This window comes from Durotheca rogersii (genome assembly GCF_024521655.1).
Source record: "Durotheca rogersii strain YMJ 92031201 chromosome Unknown GGS23scaffold_3, whole genome shotgun sequence".
Taxonomy (NCBI): domain Eukaryota; kingdom Fungi; phylum Ascomycota; class Sordariomycetes; order Xylariales; family Xylariaceae; genus Durotheca; species Durotheca rogersii.
Genome location: NW_026251234.1, coordinates 387,435 through 406,305, shown reverse-complemented (window position 1 = coordinate 406,305; position 18,871 = coordinate 387,435). Strand labels below are relative to the sequence as shown.

General features: G+C 56.0%; 3 protein-coding genes and 1 non-coding gene across 4 annotated transcripts; 3 read left to right on the top strand and 1 right to left on the bottom strand.

Moving 5' to 3' along the window:
• Positions 1-4,082: 4,082 nt before the first annotated feature.
• On the bottom strand, positions 4,083-7,259 carry GGS23DRAFT_550923 (MFS general substrate transporter). The gene is made up of 4 exons (XM_051515315.1): positions 6,220-7,259; positions 5,889-6,152; positions 5,428-5,828; positions 4,083-5,350 (listed from the first exon to the last, which is right to left on the bottom strand). Exons 1-4 carry the CDS (start codon positions 6,576-6,578, stop codon positions 4,548-4,550), a joined length of 1,827 nt encoding a protein of 608 aa, XP_051375219.1. The 5' UTR covers positions 6,579-7,259; the 3' UTR covers positions 4,083-4,547.
• A 2,412-nt stretch (positions 7,260-9,671) lies between these two features.
• GGS23DRAFT_550917 (uncharacterized protein) lies at positions 9,672-13,036 on the top strand. Its single transcript, XM_051515314.1, has 4 exons — positions 9,672-10,558; positions 10,640-10,670; positions 10,722-11,204; positions 11,264-13,036. The coding sequence occupies exons 1-4, from the start codon at positions 10,080-10,082 to the stop codon at positions 12,578-12,580; spliced, it is 2,310 nt and encodes a 769-aa protein (XP_051375218.1). The 5' UTR covers positions 9,672-10,079; the 3' UTR covers positions 12,581-13,036.
• Positions 13,037-13,696: 660 nt separating this feature from the next.
• On the top strand, positions 13,697-13,768 carry GGS23DRAFT_t21. The gene has a single exon. It is a non-coding gene; the product is annotated as a tRNA-Glu (tRNA).
• Positions 13,769-16,321: 2,553 nt separating this feature from the next.
• GGS23DRAFT_593255 (FAD/NAD(P)-binding domain-containing protein) lies at positions 16,322-17,868 on the top strand (the record flags this gene model as incomplete). The annotated part of the gene is made up of 3 exons (XM_051518019.1): positions 16,322-16,509; positions 16,616-16,944; positions 17,075-17,868. 3 exons carry the CDS (start codon positions 16,322-16,324, stop codon positions 17,866-17,868), a joined length of 1,311 nt encoding a protein of 436 aa, XP_051375217.1.
• Positions 17,869-18,871: the final 1,003 nt, after the last annotated feature.

Below are 18,871 nucleotides of genomic sequence, written 5' to 3'. Positions count from 1 at the left end.
GACGCATTTCCCAGCTTCGCTCGAAAAATTAAAGGGAACTTGTTAGCAAAGTCAACCCGTCGCCAACATATAAACTCATGTTAATAGAGGCAAAGGGACACTCTTCTATTACTTTTATTCACGACTTTCACGGACTCAATGCCACAATTGGGGATATAGCCGGTGCCCTTGTCGTCCTTCGGGGTATTTGACGCGTATATAAAGTTGGTCCTCTGCCACCTAAGCCATCAGGGATGGCTCCCACCCACACCCTTCCCCCCCATCGAGCCATCAATCCATCGATGCTACCCTTCTTTTGCTGCACTCGTGTGAACGTTAGACAGGCCGTATCATCATCGCCATATTTGGGGCGTGGCCCCGAATTCCCAGTCCGCTGGCGGCGCGAGCATCTCGTCGTAGCACGCCTCGTCTGCGATCGGGGGAGGGGCCGCGGGCCACACGCTGACACAGGAGCAGCCTGGGGGGTACGGCGACGCAGAGGAAGCAGCAAAGGCTGTATGCGATTGCGGCGGCGGCGGCGGCGGCGGCGGGGGGTTGGTAAGTCCGTACGCGGCACCGGTCGGGTCGAGGTTGACGAAGAAGCCGAGCAGCAGAAGCCAGTCGGGATGCGAGATGCGCGGGGGCGAGCCGTCGCCGTGGGCGCCGGTCTCCTCCTGGCCGCCGCCGCCGAACGGGGGAGCGCCGAAGCAGACGGCGAGCTCGGAGGGCGGGGCGGCGCGGATGATGCGCAGGCCGTTGGCGACGTGGGAGACGGCGGCGGCGTCGTTGCCCCGCGCGGTCTCGATGCACACGAACACGAGGCAGCAGATGAGCGTGATCTCGACGCTGGCCGGCGGCGCCCGCGGGCCCGGCTGCACGTGGCGCTGCAGGTGGTAGATGGACAGGTTGTACTGCTGGATGGTGAAGAGCTCCAGCTGCTCCGCGTAGCTGCCGCCGCCGTAATATCCCCGCGCCACGCCCCGAGACGGAGTCGCCGCGTACCGCAGGCCGTCGTGGTAGTCCTCCGGGGTCGTGCTTCTCGAGCTGGCGGCGGCCTCCTCGTCGTCTTCGTCGTCTTCGTCGTCGTCGGATTCTTCTTCCTCTTCTTCCTCCTCCTCTTGCTGCTGCTGCTGCCGCTGCTGCGCGCCCTGGTACGCGGCGCCGAGCGCGATCAGCGCGTGCCGCACCGCCGGGTCCGAGTGCCCGACGCGAGGCACGAGCCGCCGCCAGAACCCCGACCCCAGGCTCGACGCGTGCATGGCGAGCCCGGCCTCGGCCGCCCGCCGGAACTCGTGGAAGAACAGCCGCTCCTGCTCCGTGCCCTCGATGTCGGCCGCGAGCGGGCGCAGCATCGTCGAAGCTGGCCCCGCGGCCCCCTGTCGCGCCCGCTCATGCCGCTTCGTCGTGTCGGAGATCTGGCCTGGCGTTGTCGGTGCTGCCGTTGCTGACGCATACGTCATCGTCCGGGCCGGAACCGCCGGCGGCGAGAGGGGGCAGGGCGGCGGCATCAGATACGACGAGGAGAAGGCAGGTTTGGGCGCCGAGGGCGACGGCTTCTTGCGCCGCGGCGGCGCCGGTCCCCCGTACCCGTCACACTTCCGCCCAGTGGTGGTGCACCGCGCGCACGCCGGCTTCGTCTCGTCACACTTTACGCGTCGAATCCTTACGGCGCTGTTAGACGGGGATGTAGGATAGACGGGCAGACGGGGATAGCTTTTATATAACGGGGCAAGGCGTATTGTGTAGCGAAGCGTGTGAATGTGATCAGCATTATAGGTGGTACTCACTTGCTGTGCCTCAACCGTTAGCAACATCTTACAATAGAGTGTCCGGTCGGTGCAACATGTGCATGCACAACTATTACTCGATCGGAATCTTACGGCGGGAAGGCTCACCAGGTAATACACCCCGTTCGGACCTTGGGCTTGCTTGCTCTCTTTCGCTTTGTCACGGAGGTGGTTGAGGAAAGGGCATCGAGCACCATCGTCGGTTCGACGACGTTATCATCCACGAGGGTCGGATTCGTCCGTCGGGGGTTCTTTATAGGTACCATCTCCAGGGGCTGGGCAACAGAGTGAGGAAAGGTAGAGTGGTTTCGGTTGTCGGTGCGTGTCGACGCTCTGGTACTGGTGCGTGCTAGTTCTTGGGATAAATAAGCCGGCGTTAACAGCTCTCGGTGGTCTTTGGATAGTTATTAGAATAAGGGGAGAGAATGGGGGGACGAGTCGGCTCGTCGCATTTATTATACGTATGACCGCATAGTCTGGCCCTCCTTATTATCCCCCTCCCCAATCCTAACCAAGTAGGAACCCCCATCTTACGTGCCCGTAAACCAGATCCTAGTGCTTTCTCAGTTCATCTGATGATGTGCATCGCGTACCCATCCCCGTAAGTGAAAATGAAGGTACCTGGAGGCATCCATGCTCTGGATCCTCCCTGACGGGGTCAGCTACCCCTTCACCCCCCGTGGACCCCGAACCCCATCTCCAGAGGGTAAGCTAGTGTGCGAGGTCAAATTATCGATTTCCCCATCTTCCATCAGCTCATGTTTTCCCCGAAAGAGCGAGAGACGCCTTTCCCCGTTCGATGCAATATTACCGCCGAAGTGACGACACGCCAACTTAGCCATCTCACATTAGACGGTAGGTTTACGGGGAGGTTGCGAGCCTGAGTAAGGATCTCGGTTTTTGATCTGACGGGACTGATGTAGTCGTTCCATTTTTATCACCAGCTTTACCAAGCAGCGGGCAGCACGCTAGCATACGGCATGTAGGTAATCATGCTGGCCGCCTGCGATGATTGGATGACGAAGTGGAATAAGTCACGATAGGCGACATAGATTCGTAGATTTCCTCACTCGGAAATGCGCCACACTAATAAGCCCATGTGCTCTTCTAGTAAGAGCGTTGGCGACGAATGCGACTCGGCCCACACGAGAATACCACCGTATATGAAGGTAAGTCGGCGGGCCTTCAATGACAAGACCGGCATTGTAGTATAAAATTATGCCTTACGCGGCGCAGTGCCATAATATCGTAAAGCATTAGGACATCCGTAGAACAGAGCAGGCAGGTCTTTTTTTGGGTGTTGGGTCCCGCGGATAGAGGTCTCCTGCATCCGTCTGTAGCGATTGCAGACCTCGCTCAATGCCAAGCCTCGTTATCGGACAACCTTTTTCTCAAATAAGGGATATTCCGAGCCGACTTCTGAGTTGATGACGCCACAGAGGTATACCATGCTCGATGCATGTTTCTATAGCGGAGAGGCTTCTGCTGTTCCCAACTGTCTATGGGGAAAACAGAAGGCGGCAAGCGGGTCGACTAAGGAAAGCACTGTCTAATAAGAAAAAACGACTCGAACGATGGCTCGTAGTTATCGCCGAGGCTAATCGAGAGTTGGTATTCGACTACGAGAATGTCGGGAGGATGGGCAGCGGCCTAGCATCTGCGAGTTCGGAATACAACCGGCCGGGGAGTTGGCTTAAAATTTCGACGGGAGCGGTGAAGCGCCAGGCTAATTGATAGAGATGCCGCGGGTCGTCCTCATGACGCTTCAAAGCCACGATGCAGCACCGGCTGGTAGTAAGTTGCTCTCATCAGACAACGGATCTCGCCCCGGGCAGTGTAGTCGCAAACCTCCACATTCTCTGATGATAACAGTGGCGTAAATAGAGATTTCCGTCAGAGCAATGAGCACGTCGTACCAGGCAACCAATCCGCAGACGAAACTGGAGGCTCTGAAGGGGCTTGGAGCACACAAGCAGCTATCATCTGTGTAAATGCGGCAGGGCCAGCGAAGGCTTTAATACAGGTTGAATCCCCGCCGACGGGTGAGGTGAGAGCAAGGGTATAGCCCTCGCCGCCTGAGTCGTCCCGCTCGTTCCCGAACAATTGCAAAGAATCAGGATGGCGATGGCAAGTTTCTGCGCGTCGAGCTCTTACCGCATGAAGCCGTAGGCCATGTTGGTGAAGGTTGTGCCAAGAACTTACAAGCTTGGTTGTTGAATTTTGACTAAGCATCGATGGCCTCGGGTTATTTTTAGATCGGCCCTTCGTTATACGGATATTCCATTCTAGGAAATGGCCGATTTAATAAACGGGATTCGGGGTTGGGAGGTACCTCTAGGAGGGAGGTACCTCCTACCTACCTGGCTACGTACCGACGTACAAATAAAACGACTTGCTCAGTCCATGCGCGCGCCCTGAGGCCTCCACGACTTCTCACTTGTACGATACGTCGGGAGACGATTTCTCTTGTGGATGATATCTATCCTCTATTTACTCATCATTCATCTTCTAAGACTTGGCCTAGTGTTCCACTGCCCCAATACCCTCTCCGCAGTGTTCGACGGATATTCTCAGTCTTATATCAGTTCAAAGTCACCTTCTCTATGCTTCAATACAAAACCAACGCCATTGCTGGTGTCAGCACCCAAAACATCTTCGAAGCCTCAAACCCAAATGCTCCACGCCGCTCCCTCTTGGTCCTTTACCCAAAACATGCGCTTGTCTCCTACCCATCGCTGGTTTCCCCAGTGCACGTATGTCTCGATCTCGCGTGGCTTGATACTAAGGACGAGATTCCTTAGATTCGCGTTCGTCCTTATCCGACCGGTCAGAGGGGAGCAAAGCGGGATCCGCCGAGTCTGGCGTCGCTAACACTTTCTCCGTGAGGCTTTGAATGCCAACTTTCTCCTCGGAAATCGAAGAGGGCGATTCCTTTGTCGTTGATTCTTCAGACGGCCTCGGCAGCTCGCTTGGCCCCGTCTTCTTGATGTTCTTCCATTCCACGAAAAAGGCGGCGACGAAGGCGACGAGTACGATTCCCATGCAGCAGAGGAAGATCTTCGTGATAGCCTTGTTATAGAGCTCCCTCACGCCGAGCTGATATTCAGGGGCGACATTATTAACGACGTCAGCGGCACCCTGGTTAGTGATCTGTTTAGGATCCAGGCCAGGAACTTCCGCCACGTGTGCGACCATATAGGTGCTTAGGAGATTCTGTCCTACAGACGTGAAGACGGCACCGCCCAGCTGCTGGCAGAAAAACATCAGGGCAATGCCAATCGGAACATCCGGGTTGGCGAGGACTGCTTGGGCAGCGAGACCGGCTGTCTGCATCCCCATACCTAATCCAAAGCCTGCGATGAACTGGTACCCAACCCAGTGGCCAGTTGTTTCGTTAACTCTAAAGGTAGTCATCAACCCTTCACCTATGGCCATGATAGCCGGGCAAGCCAACATCGCCGGCACATAGTAACCGACCCTCTGCGTGAAGCCTCCGGACAGAATGCTGCCAACGACGAGGCTCAAGACGAAGGGTAGTGTGTTGACGCCGGACTGCGTGGCGCTCACACCTTGTACGACTTGGACTACGTCTCGACGTTAGTGTGCGGTTCTATCTAAAACGGTGCGTAGGGAGGTCGCTGTTATACGAGAGAGTACGTACACCACAAGGGCATATAGTATATGCACATCATCATCGAGCCAGCAATCGCAAGCATGAATAATGCTGCAGCCGCGATACTGCGCTGGGTCATTACCCTCACGGGAATCGTCGCAGTATCGGGCATTCGAATCTGGACGGCGGCGAAGGCGAGGAGAAGGACGCCGAAGAGAACAAATAATAGAATGATGCGCCAATTCCCCCATTCATACGTCGAGCCACCCCATTGGAGTGCGAGCAGGAGGCAAACGATGCCGGGGACGAAGAAGAAGGTGCCAAGGGGGTCCAATCGAGTAAAATGTTCCCAGAGGGGTGCCGGCGTTGACCTTTTCGTCGGTATACGCGCCAGGAGGAGGCCGAGCGCCGCGGCCGCGCCAACCGGAAGATTAATATAGAAACACCACCTACGTAATACGATGTTAGTTAGCTCTCTGCTTCGTCCTTGCGATGAAGGTATTGCCCACCTCCACGTGACGCTATCCGTGAAAGCGCCGCCGATGAGAGGCCCGATGACGGAGCTGATGCCGAATACAGTCCCGAAGATGCTCTGGAAAACCGGCCGCTTTCGCAGAGGTACCAACGAAAGCATAATCATCATAACGCCGGTGAAAATGCCTGCGCTCCCGACACCTGCGATGGCGCGACCGATGATGAAAGCGATCGAAGTTGGGGCAGCACCGCAGATGACAGAACCAATCTCAAAGAGCGCGACGGTAGCTAGAAAAGTCCTGACGAATGTCAGCCACCAAGATCACACGCGAGTTTTCGCAGAGACGAAGAGCTTCGGACACACACCTCTTCACCTCATAGAACCGGTAGACTCTGCCGAATATTAATTGAGATGCGGCTGTGGTTAACTGGTACGCCGACCCGTACCATCCAATATCGCCAAGACTGTTGAATTCTTGCGTTATCTGGGGGATAGCGGTGCCGATGATAGTTCTGTCGAGGGAGACAAGAAACAAGGCCAAGTAGATGCTTAACAACACGGACCAGAATTTGAGGGTCTTCGGCTTGTAGTTCGCTTCGGCTTCATCGACAACACTGGGATCGGCATTGCTGGCATCGGCCGCTTTTTCTACATCGCCATCCGTTGCCGTCGCTGCCGTATGGCCATCGATGTCGGATGCCCTTCGCGACGGCTCAGCGGCCATCGGGGTGTTGTAGGGTGAGACGGGCGGGGAAGAGCTAGGTATGGCAGATCTAGCGGAAGACAATGCAGAGATTAAGAGCGACAGGCCGCCTCAAGGCGTAAGGCAGTGAGATGGGTATATATCAACGTTCAAGATCTCCTTCCGCTGGGCTCACTGAAACGACCGTAGCTGCGTACGATCTTATCTTCTCAGAAATCGACTGCGAAATATTGAAGAGTTACAGAGGGCAGTCAAAGTCGCAAAAGCAAAGATATAGTTAGATTCGACGCATGCGTATCTATTTGTATGAATGGCGGCGCCCTGGCGCCCATCGCATATCACATCGGACCTAGTTGCGAAGGGTGGGCTCATAAAGGAGCAGAACCCGGGCCTTAGATCCATAGAAAAGGGCGTGGGTCGCATATTATTGCTTCCGTGTTCCATTTCCTCGATCGCGGTACAGATTCGGTGCCTATGGAGGTTGGGGAGGTCCGACACGGCTGGCGATTCGGACAGTGCTGGGGCAGAGAAGCCCGAAAGGGGTTTCTTTTCGAAGTCCTCCCTCTCGCCTGCTATTAGGTATACGGTGGAACCAAGACAGCAGCTTACCTAAGGCTAACAATGACGTCAACCCTACCAGAACCAACAACACAAGAGGCTGACGACTTGAGCAGGTACGTAGTACCTACTTGTTTGGACCACGTGACTGATTTAGCTGATAACCGCCTGAGGAACCAGACACGCGATCTCCTTATGTACCTACCAATCGGGAGAAACAGGTTCGGAAACACCGGGAGTACCTAGGTACCTAAAAAGGTTGCACAGGCAAGAGAGGGCGTCTCGGTCCCGAACGGCCTTTTTCTCAAAGCCGAACCGTAACTATACCTACCTGGTAGTAGACTCACTGCTCAATCTTCATGGGCGCATATAATGTAATAATTCACAGCACTTGTCGGCCGCACTTGGTTGCAATTTGATTCCATCTCACTGGAGGAGAATAAGCCTACCAGAGATACAGGTCAAGGTGAGATCTCTCTCACGCGTCCTGTCAAAACTCCCACTGGTCGACGACTACCGAATCATATACCCGCGCCCCACCCCTCCCGAAAGGAGAGCTCCCTTTTTACTCATTTGCTTATGGCGAGTTATCTTGCTATGTCTCTCCTGCACGAATCCTAAGTACTGAAGATCTGCTGTGCCTCTGTTCCGCGTTTCCCAATGCTCTGAGCGCAACTGGCCTAGGTACCTAGCACACCACCCCTCAGCAATTCCTATTTTAAACCTCCCCCCTCCACACTCTCAGACGACCCGCTCCCGCACAGGTCCCTGCTTTCTTTGCAAATGGAACAAACAATGTTGGGCGTGACATTATAAACGCGCACGGCGACGTTGACTTTCACTGCTACCATAGACTGAAAGTAGAGAATATATATATATTATAGAAAAATAAAATAGCATAAAAGTTCTACGAAGACATTCGACGCCTACGTTCTGAATCCTTTTTAGGACTAGTACACGGAGCGCAGTCCCGCCAAACGAACCAATCTTTTGCATACTCTCTGGTACTTGGGTAGGTTAGCAAGTACTACGCTGACACGCCTGACCCACGGCTACCTCAACATAGCCTAATGTACATGCTAATAAGCGCCTACAAGGACAGGTAAGGTGGGTGTCAAGGTAGGTCCCTACGTCTAATTCCATGCCGTAGGTACAGGCAACGTACCTGAGCACCTGCGCAACTCAACAACCTTCTCAGCCTCACGGATCGGTGGTCGGCGCCTAGGAATCGGCGAGGCCCCGCGCCTGGCCTTACGCCCCCGGTGCGAGGGTTGCGAAGGTAGAGGTAGGTACCCACGAGGTACACGACATCGCCTTCGAATCTTGATGTAGGTAATATGCAATGCGTCTGTGCCTCAGGATTGCACTTTATACGAAACAGTCGGTGTCACCCCTCCGCCGCCCTTTGCGAATCGAGAGAGGGCTGTCATACCTACACAGCTACAGAACTTACCTGACCGTCCGCCGTCGTGGTCGTCTCCAGGTAGCATTCTTGCAACTGGCTTGCGTCGAAGGATGGCGACTCTGCACCGTGGCTGCATGGTAGGTACCCTTGCCGCCGCTTGGCACTCCATTGCTACCTTCTCCACTGCCTCTGCTCTATACCTAGGTAGGTGCCTACTGTAATACCCATGTTTCATTATCACCTTGAGGCTGCATCCCTCCAGCACTCGCAGATACCTAACCTTGACCTACATGTAGGTTAGGTACATACCTGCCTACCTGTAGGTAGGTATGTACCTAAGGCGGGTAGCTAAGGCAAACTGACCGTAGGTCCGGTAGCCTCCCACCTACTGACAGGCATCTTGCTTGGTGTACCTACATAGGTATGAATAGGGCCTACCTTAGTGGTTTCTTCAGCTGCCCGCGCCCCGTCGATGGTCATGCTGTCGTTGTCGTCTACGCAAGGGAGGAGTAGCAACATCAGCCTAGTCGCCTCGTCCACCGTCGATTCATTCAGTCACTCACTCAACCCATCAATCGGCCGACCAACCGGCATCGTACCCATCGTAAGCATGGCGGGTAGCATCGTAAGGTCCCTAGTTATTGCTCCTTAACGAGCAACGGCAGCTCGAGAGAGGGCGAAGAAGAAGAAGAAGAAGAAGAACAAAGAAGAAAAGACCCCGGTGCGATCTTGCTCGGGTTTTCTTGGTAAGGGATCAATCATCCCCAGCAGTCACGACAATCTATCGTCAACCTGGTCTAGTTGTTGTATTACTCCCTCTCCTGTTTTTCACTTCTCGCCTCCGCGTGTGACGGAATATCGACACCACGCATCTACGGCGCATCACCATACTCTACATATACCTACCTACACACCACGCATGCGCCGCCGATACCACGTACTCCCACCTGCACGCTCACACACCTATCTCTTCCCTTTCGGCTTGACCTGCATACCCCCCCATCTCGCTCTCTGCTCTCTCGCTCTCGCTCTCACCTCTCACACCTCTCACCTCTCCGCGCTCTACGCTTAGACGGCGTCAATGAAACTTGCCTTCTCTAACAACGCCCCTCCCTACCACCCCAAGCTTCCCGCCCCTCCCCCCCCCGTCCCCCCTCCATCCGTCCATTGATACGTTCTATCAGCCCGTCCATCCCACCGTCCATCCGCCACCTCTCCAGCGCGACACAACAGTCCCGCGCGGTCCTGCACAAGCCCGCCCGCAAGGCTCTCTCTAGCTTTCTACTCGCCCATATCCTCTCCCGTTGGCGTGTCCTCGTCGCTCGGTCCCGAAATTCGCGCATCAACACCACCGTTTCTTGGCCTGCTTGCCAATCATCGCATCGTCCGGCCCGCGATAGCTTGTCGTCTCATGTGCGAGATTGAATAAACTCATTTCCGGTTACCGAGCTGAGATTTAGCCAGTCGCTAACTAGACCTCGGCCAACGTCCCCCCGACGCGCATGCCAACAGTGCACAGAGCCATACAGTTCGGGACCGATTGAAACCGCTCACCCGCCATGCCCCCGACCCCAGAGTCCCAAAATGGCGATGCGCCGGCGTATCAGGACACGACACCTACCGGGTCGGCTAGCTATGCGCCGCATAACTCGGACCCTTCCATGGTCAAGGTCACGCGGGGCCACAGCTGCGTACTGTGCCAGCAACGCAAGGTGCGCTGCGACAAGAGCAAGCCCTGTTCCAATTGTGTAAAGGCTGGTGTCGATTGCCGTATCGTACCACCTCAGCCGCCCAGGCGGCGCAAGAGGCACGTCCCGGAACGCGATCTAATGGAACGCCTGCGGAAGTACGAGGCTCTCCTGTCCCAGAATGGCATCCAGTTCGACTCCCTCGGCCCGGACGTCAAGATTATCGACCCCGGCTCCGCCGAGGACGGCGACGAGCTGGAGCCGGACTTTATAAAGCGGAAAAGCAAGGAGTCCTCGGTCGTAGACCCCGATCTCATTTCCTCGACCGGCGAGACTCCCACCGTTCCTAGGTTAGCCCCCGCCGCCTGAGTTGAACCCCGCGCGTCCCCGTCCGGTGCCCGCTGAGACTAATACCGTGCACTTGTCGCTAGGACTTTCAAGTGGTTTCCTGTTCAAAGGGAGGCCAGTGACCGCCCAGCTCCGCCGGGGCCGCAAGCGCTAACGTTCTCCCAGTTCCAAACGACGCAAGATATCCACAGAGACTCGTCCGACGAGGAAGACACCGGGTCGACCATCAACCAAGCGTACGACCAGATGTTTGAGAACCCCAGCGGGTTCCCCTTCATGGTCGGCGGCCAGTTTGAGAGCGTTACGGATCAACACCCGCCCCCCGTGCAGATTTTTGCCCTGTGGCAGATCTATCTCGACAACGTCGACCCACTTCTCAAGCTGACCCATACGCCCACCCTGCAGACACACATCCTCGATGCGAGGACACGCCTGGACAAAGTGTCCCGCAGCCTCGAGGCCCTGATGTTTTCAATTTACCTCATGGCCATTACGAGCATCGACGAAGAGAGATGCCAGCTCTCGTTCAATGAGTCGAGAATGGTATTGCTGGAAAAGTATCGCCAGGCCACCCAACAGGCTCTCCTGAATTCGGGGTTCATGCGACACCCAGACATAACCCTACTGCAGGCTTACCTATTATACCTCGTAAGACGATCCGTATCCCGTGCGTTCCGATTATTTTTCTAACGCGGCGCGCCCGTCAGTTGGGTATCCGGCATTTCTCGGATCCTCGGTCTCTGTTCTGCTTGACGGGAATAGGCGTGCGCCAAGCCCAGCGGATGGGCCTGCACCGCGACGGCGCGCCATTCCATCTATCGCCATTCGAGGTCGAAGAGAGGAGACGGTTGTGGTGGAACCTGGCCGGCTTCGACCGACGAATCGGCGAGTTATGCGGCGCGAATATCACGGCAATATCGAATGGCTATAGTTGCAAGCTGCCGCTCAACATCAACGACAACGACCTGCATCTCCATGCCAAGGAGCCGCCGCCGTCACATTCGGGCGCGACCGAGATGATTTTTTCGCTCACGCGCCTCGAGTTTTCCAGAGCGCCGGGGATCGACAAGATGAGAACTCGCGCATCCGAATCGAACCCGCAGGGCGTCGGGAGCGTCGCCGACCATCGAGCCCCGAGCTATATCGAGAGGCTCTCTGCTCACCTCAACGAGACCTATCTGAGATTCTGCGACCCGGAATTTCCTCTTCATCTGATGACTCGTCTCATGACCCAGGCAAACATTTGCAAGATGAAGATCACGGCGGGCTTCTTCCATTCCGCTCTGATCCAACCCGCTACCCTGCCAGCAGCCGAGAAAGAGGAGCTCGTGAATCACGCTATCAACATGATCGAATGCGATAGCATGATGCAAGCTAGTCCGAAGCTGAAGGGCTTTCTTTGGTATACGCAGATGCATTTCCCATTCCTGGCATATATTTATCTGCTCCACGACCTGCACACCCGCACCACTGGCGACCTATGCGAGCGCGCATGGGCCACCATCATCGACCACGGTGACAAGAGAAAGATGACGACTCACATGCGTAGTCCGATGCATCTTTCCTTCAGCCCCCTTTTCGTGAAGGCGTGGGATGCGCATGCGGCAGCGGAATCCGCTCTCGGACGTACCCTCGTGGCACCGCACCTCATCACCCACATGAGGCAGGTCGCGGCTCACCTGCCCAAGACGGGCAGGAAAAGAGCGCCGATGCCGACGCCCTCGCCCAAGATGCCCGTAATCAGCGGCGCCTACGGCATGGCGTCGCAGGCGCCGCCGGTGCAACCACAAGATATGCCGAGTATGGTTCCTATGTATCCCGAACAGGACATGTATCACCTGTCGCAGGTTGATATAAATAGGCAGCTTGCCACGGCGTTCCCGTACGTCAACTTCGGCGGTACCGAGATGGACACGAACTTCTTCATACAGGAGATGGTGGGGTTCATACCGCAACCGCCCCAGCCGATGGGCATGTATCCGAACCCGCTGGACATGGGACAACATACTGTTACCTGGCAGTGACTGCCCGCCGCGGCGTGCTACCCTCGAGCAACCTATAATATGACGAGCGGAGGGGATATTATACGAGTGATGTTATATGTTTCTGACCTAGAAGTCGTATATGGCACATACCCGGCCGATTCCTTCTTCCCCTTTTGGGGGGTTCCGCTTGCGGCACCGGAGGACGGCCTTGCCAAACACCCTAATAACAGAGGGGATCTTATATACGCGCGTGTTCTCTCCAGAGGGAATCCGTAAGATTAAAAATAATAAGGAGCCCGAATTCGCTGTAAATTCGCTGTAATATTGGCCTACGTATTCCTCCCAACTATTTTAACCGATATCCTGACGCACACCTAGTCGTCCTATAGTCGCATTAGGTATTTGAGAATTGTTATACCTGTCACGTGACCGTATTTTCCACGTCATTGTACTTCCCGATATGTGTATTGTTCTTCACCTCTTCTTCGCTGTCGGATAGATCAGATAGCTTAGATGTAATAATAAAACGCACTTCACCTCGGCCATTATGGCATGCTTCTAATCATAGGGATGGGATCCGTTAAGAAAACTACCTTCTAAGTTACCGAAATCTTGGTCATCATAGGTAGTTAAAACTGCGGAACCAAAGTTTCCCGAGTTTCCCTCGTGCGCATTTAATATACCTACGAGTTCCAATGCCCGTTCTGCGAATAGACGCAATTAGGTACCGCTTTCGTCCGTTCTTTCTTTTTCCTAATAAACCCTCATCTACCGTAGACCGCCCGGGCTGGGTTACTAATTAGATTTTCCTTGTCGGTTGCGTGGTTCGGTGTCTCTACTACTCTTCATTGTGAAAGCAGTTTCGACTCCAACATATTATTAGCCTAGCAACTGCTTCCAAGCGTATGCTTATACTAGCGATGCCAAGGTTAACACACGCCGTGTTTCCCCATACTATTCGTCATTACGGTCCCCTTTCCCCAGGACTGTTATCCTAGACGTAGGTATTCTTGGAGCAGTTTATTCGCCCGAACTAGCTTGGGGGTTCTATTATTGTCACTTGACGTTCATAGAAGCAACACGGCTACCCAGCAAACAGTAAGTAGGCAATAATAATATCTAGCCACATAGCAAACGGTAGTCGCAACAGACAAGTCCGAATTGGTGTAGTGGCTAACATATGGGATTCTCATTCCCGGGCCCGGGGTTCGATTCCCCGATTCGGAGAGACGTCTTCCTTTTTCACCTTCTCCTTTTTACCTTAGCAGTTGATTTCCTCGTCATCACTCCTTCACATGACCTCTCTCTCCCTTCTTTCAGGGACGTCGCCTGCCACGGGGCCCTTATCAGGACGACGCGAGTGCTTATCACCATAACGCGAGACCGCTGTTGTATCTCTACCTATCTAGGAGGAGCGGTCGTAACAGGGCTCCCGGAAGGAGCTGTCTCAGCCGACCGGTCCTCCCCCCGTGAGCACCCTGCCCTACCTTAAAACCACGGTGTCACTTTTGGACTCTCTACCTGGCTGGCTTCGTACTGACAACCGTGCCTCGCTTGCCAACTGTATAAATGGGTACAGGGCGACTTAGTTTATGACTAAGAGACCAGTGGGCAGCTCCGAGTTTTCCGATGAATGGTGTATATTTCCTGTGTCAACAATAGCAAGCCGGGAGATATCGGCTTGGTTATGATGGCATGCTCATCTAATAACTTAAGTGTTAATTCTCACCCGCTTCTCAAAGCCGCCGGAAGCATCAACCTTCGAACGGCGAACGTCTCGCAGGATCCACGAATCTGTGGGCCGTGCCAGGGGCTTCTCGGCGTCGTCCTTATATGTTTCACGGAGACGCCGTATAAGACGGGGCATCTCGATTCTGATAAGAGCACTATTAATGTTACAGGAACCACATCTAGAGGGGAGGGGTAGGGCACCAGCATCAGACAGGATCCGACCTCCTCGGCAACTCGTTGCTCGGGGAGAGAAGCTCTAGCAACATAAAAACTAACCCTAGGGGAGAGCCATAGCCCCACCGGAAGTGGAAGCACTACCAGTATTACACGATGATGACGAAGGCCAAGGCAGACCCATACTCGAGTCCTGGGAAGGGCTAGAAGAGTTTTACGGCCTGCGAATTAAGCCCTTTCCCAAAGGACGTCGGCGCCAGGCCCTTTGACAGCGCGACCTTATTGCGGCTGCTCGCCGAAACACGAGGACTTGGTGATCTGGGACCGGCGGTCCGGGAGGTGTTTTGAATCTGCGGCCTCCGGGGAAAGTGGGGCCCTCCGCCTCGCTACGCCATCGCGCGCCGACGGATGTTGGGTAATATCGAATAGGGCAAGCGGCCGGGTTTGGGACCTGTTATCCGGGACATCGACTCCTCGCCTGCCTCGAGGCGGCTAGGGAAGTTGCCATTATCGAACGAGAGAGCCCCAGGAAACGTTTGAATCAATACCTACCACTCATCCAACACCAAGACGGGGTCGACTACGACGGTTTCGGGCGGAGGGCAGGGGTTGCTTAATATAGGTAACACAGTCATCCTCGTATGGCACTGTGTGTTAACGACTGACTTAAAGAGCACAAGGCCATTCCGAGGATGGCGAGAGGCGTTCTCGTATTTACCCAAGTTCAGCATAAGTCGGATAACCTGTCTTGATCGCTAGCTCCAGAGCCGATCTGCCCTGTCGTGGTTCGGCTCCGTAAGCATCTGACGAAGGACGTTGGATCTCACTTAAGACGACAGTATGGACAATGTAGGTATTCCACGTAGCACAGGCACACGTGGGCGCAACGTGAGCCAGTTGGGCCTCTTATATCACACCCAATGCGAGACACGCAGGTCATTGTGCATTTATGGGCGTAGGAATGTAAGACTCTGCTGTCGTCCGTGGTGCGGTGTAGACAACCCGTCCGGTGATCCCTACCTAGGTTGGCCACACAAGCAGGACGGGCCTATCTGTGAAACCCACCGGCCGTCTCTTAGACGATAAGACTCTGCGTAGGCGTCTTACCAAGTGGGCAAGCGAGGGAAGACATCAAAGGTTGTCTACGCACTCAGCTGGTTCGTGCGGCGGCCCTCCTCGGGGTTCACAGGAGCGACGGCGCCGGCGGGTCGAGTGAGGGAGTCGCGAGACATGTGTTCGCATGTGTCCATACGAGGGCGGCGGTCGACGCCCGACACGGAGAAACAGCAAGCTCACCGACTCGACAGCTCACCTTGCGTGCCTTGCCTCCGGGGCGGGGACTCTCTAGAGACAAGCCGTCCAAGTCAACCACCCCCCTGGGGCCGCGCGGGCAGCAGACACGGATATCGAAAGGATCTGCCCTTGTAGTGACGACCCGGCTGCGCGTAAGCTAGCCCAGTCTCCGCTGACCCGCGAAACACGCAGCCGAACTATCCGCCGAGTCGCATCCGCTAGTCGTATCGACGCACAGGCCGCGAAGACGAATTCCCAGATGGGGCGGCGCGAGATACTCCGTCACCGAACCCCACGGGAAAAAGAAAAAAGGGATAGGTAGGTAGCGAGAGTGACGGAACTGCGCCCATGCGCGTGGTTGATTGGCCCGGCCGCTTGGCGGCTCGCAGCGCAGAGTGCGAAGGCGGACGGAACGAGACGTCGCGGTTGGGGCCGTCTGTCTGTTACAAAAGGGCAGGCAACCCGCGGCGAGGGCGGGGGGAGGGGGCCGCAAGCGGTTGCTCTCCCCTCCTCCGCCCTCCCTCCTCCCCTCCGCACCGGCCGTCGTCGTCGTCGAGAAGTATATACTCGTTATCCGCGACGATGAAGCAGGTTTTCGAGCAGAACGCGGGCGCCTCGGGCTACAAGCCGAAGGTGCTGATCGTCGGGGCGGGCCTGGGCGGGTTGACGCTGGCGCAGGTATTCCGCAAGAACGGGGTGCCGTTTGAGATCTTCGAGCGCGACGAGCACGAGGTGTCGCGGGCGCAGGGGTGGTCGCTGACGATCCACAGGTGAGTGTTGTTGCTGCCACCAGCCCCCCACCAGTCCTCGAGGGGAAAACGACAACAAGAGAGCTAAAAGGCCGCGCCCTCCCCCCTCGCCTTACGAACGACGCAGCGTGCTGGATGATATGGCCCGAGCCTTCCCCGACGACATGCCCGACTTCCGGGACGCCGTCCACCACCTCAACCCCCTCGCCCTCGAGACCCAGGTCGTCTTCTACTACCACAACGACCGCCTCGGCACCGAGAACTCCCCCGCGACGCCCACCCTGCGCGCCAACCGCCGCCTCCTCCGCAAGTGGCTCGCCACCAACGTCGACGTCCAGTACGGCAGGGTGGCCGACAAGATCGAGAGGCTGGGCGACGCCATGGTCGTCACCTTCAAGAACGGCACCACCGCGACCGGCGACCTCGTAGTCGGCGCCGACGGTGCGAACAGTATGGGTAAGTGAGGCCTAACTAATATGCGTGAACTCTCCTCCGATGGCTTTCCCCCCCCCCCCCCTTCTTCTCCTCCTCCTTCTTTCTCCCAAGCTTCCTCTAATAATAGCTCGTCCGCGCACGCTCGGCGCAGTCCGGGAGCACGTCTTAGGAAAGCCGAACAGCGAGGTGCTCGAGAGGGTGCCCATCAGCTCGATCACGGGCGAGACGCGGCTGAGCGGCGAGCAGTTCGTGCGGCAGCTCGAGGTGGCGCACAGCCTGGCCATCGTCCCGGTCACGACGGGGGACGCGTGGAACAACCTGTTCCTCGGGCTGACGGCCGTGGCGCCCGACGGCCGGTCCGGCGAGTTCTTCTGGATCCTGTCGTGGCACGACCCGCTGGCCCAGCAGACCGGCCGCTTCGCCGTCAACACGCTCCCGACGCGGGACCGCCTCGAGGTCGCCAAGAAGATGGTCGCCCACCTCGACCCCAAGTTCCGCCGCATGATCGACGAGACCCCCGCCCGCGGCGTCCGCGACGTCGGCTGGATGCCCTCCGACTGCCACCTCGACGCCGTCCCGCTCGGCCGCGCCGTCCTCCTCGGCGACGCCGTCCACCTCATGATGCCCTACAAGGCCGAGGGCGGCATCCACGCCATCCGCGACGCGCTCCACCTCGGCAAGCTCGTCAGCGAGCTGGCCGCCCCGGACGACGCGTCCCTCTTCCGCGCCCTCACCACCTTCTACGCCGAGATGCTGCCCCGCGGCGCCGAGGCCGTCAACCTCTCGAGATACTTCCAGGAGAACTTCCGCAAGGACGCGACCGCCGTCAAAGCCTGGGGCCACCCAGTTAGGAGTCTCCCCGACGAGAGGCTCGAGATAGGGCCGGAGGGGGTGCGCAGCATCACGAAAGGGATTTGCAAGTTGAAGTTGGTCCCGAGCATATAAACGTTGCTCTTATCATGCGACCGCTGTTCAGATCCTGTGTCTGTTTTGCCTCGAGATAGTGGTAACTTCGCATAGCGTAACCGGCGACTTGAGAGAGCTATACCAGATAGGGGCGAGAAATAATAATACTGCTCGGCATAGTTCCATAGATTTGGAGATTCATCTGCTCCGAGGGCTGAATTGACTTAGGGTAAAGGTGCACTATTCTCGTCATATGCTTAGCTCCTCATCAATACGTAAGCGCTCTCGTCTCGTAGTGCAGAAGATTGAAGTAAAAAAATCACTTGAAACAACGTCTCTGCGCATCTTTTGATACCTAGATAGACACGCATAATTACTTGGTGTATATATATCTACACCGACTACTATCCACGCCTAACAGTTTTACGCCAGGGTTGGATAACGAGAGGCGGTCACGGGCCGGCGGTCGGTAAGCATAGATATATATCACTTCATTAACAGACTCGACTGCTAAGGAAAAACATCATCCTTTGGCTTCAGGCAGCCTAAAGCTGAGAAATGTATCGAAACTAGAAGACGCAAGGAAAACACAGAACTGTGTGGGTTGACGCAAGGAAAACCAGGAGCCAAGTTACTGGCCAGATGTGGGTGTCGAGCTCATCGTCCTCCTCGTCGGACCGCACCAGCCAGCGAGGCTTTGCATATACCGATCCGAAGAGGAGAAAAGAATGCTCCTAAAATACAGGCGTCTAAGACGGGGGACTGCTTTTCGATCTGACATTCTCCGTGTCCTTCACGAGCACATCGAGTCGCCCACCAACTTTCCGCCAACCCCGGGTATTTTATCGTAACGGCTGAAAAAACAATAAAGTACGTGACTACGAAGGTGAATGAACGGCAGGATGGGATGTCCGGAAAAGGTATGGGAAGAACCAACTGTCTTAGGTAGTGTTTGATTTCCGCGGGTATGATTCCGGCCGACCGAGGGGCGTTTTCCATGCCGATTCGCCAAATGTCATACCTTTTCTCCTGCAAATCTTCG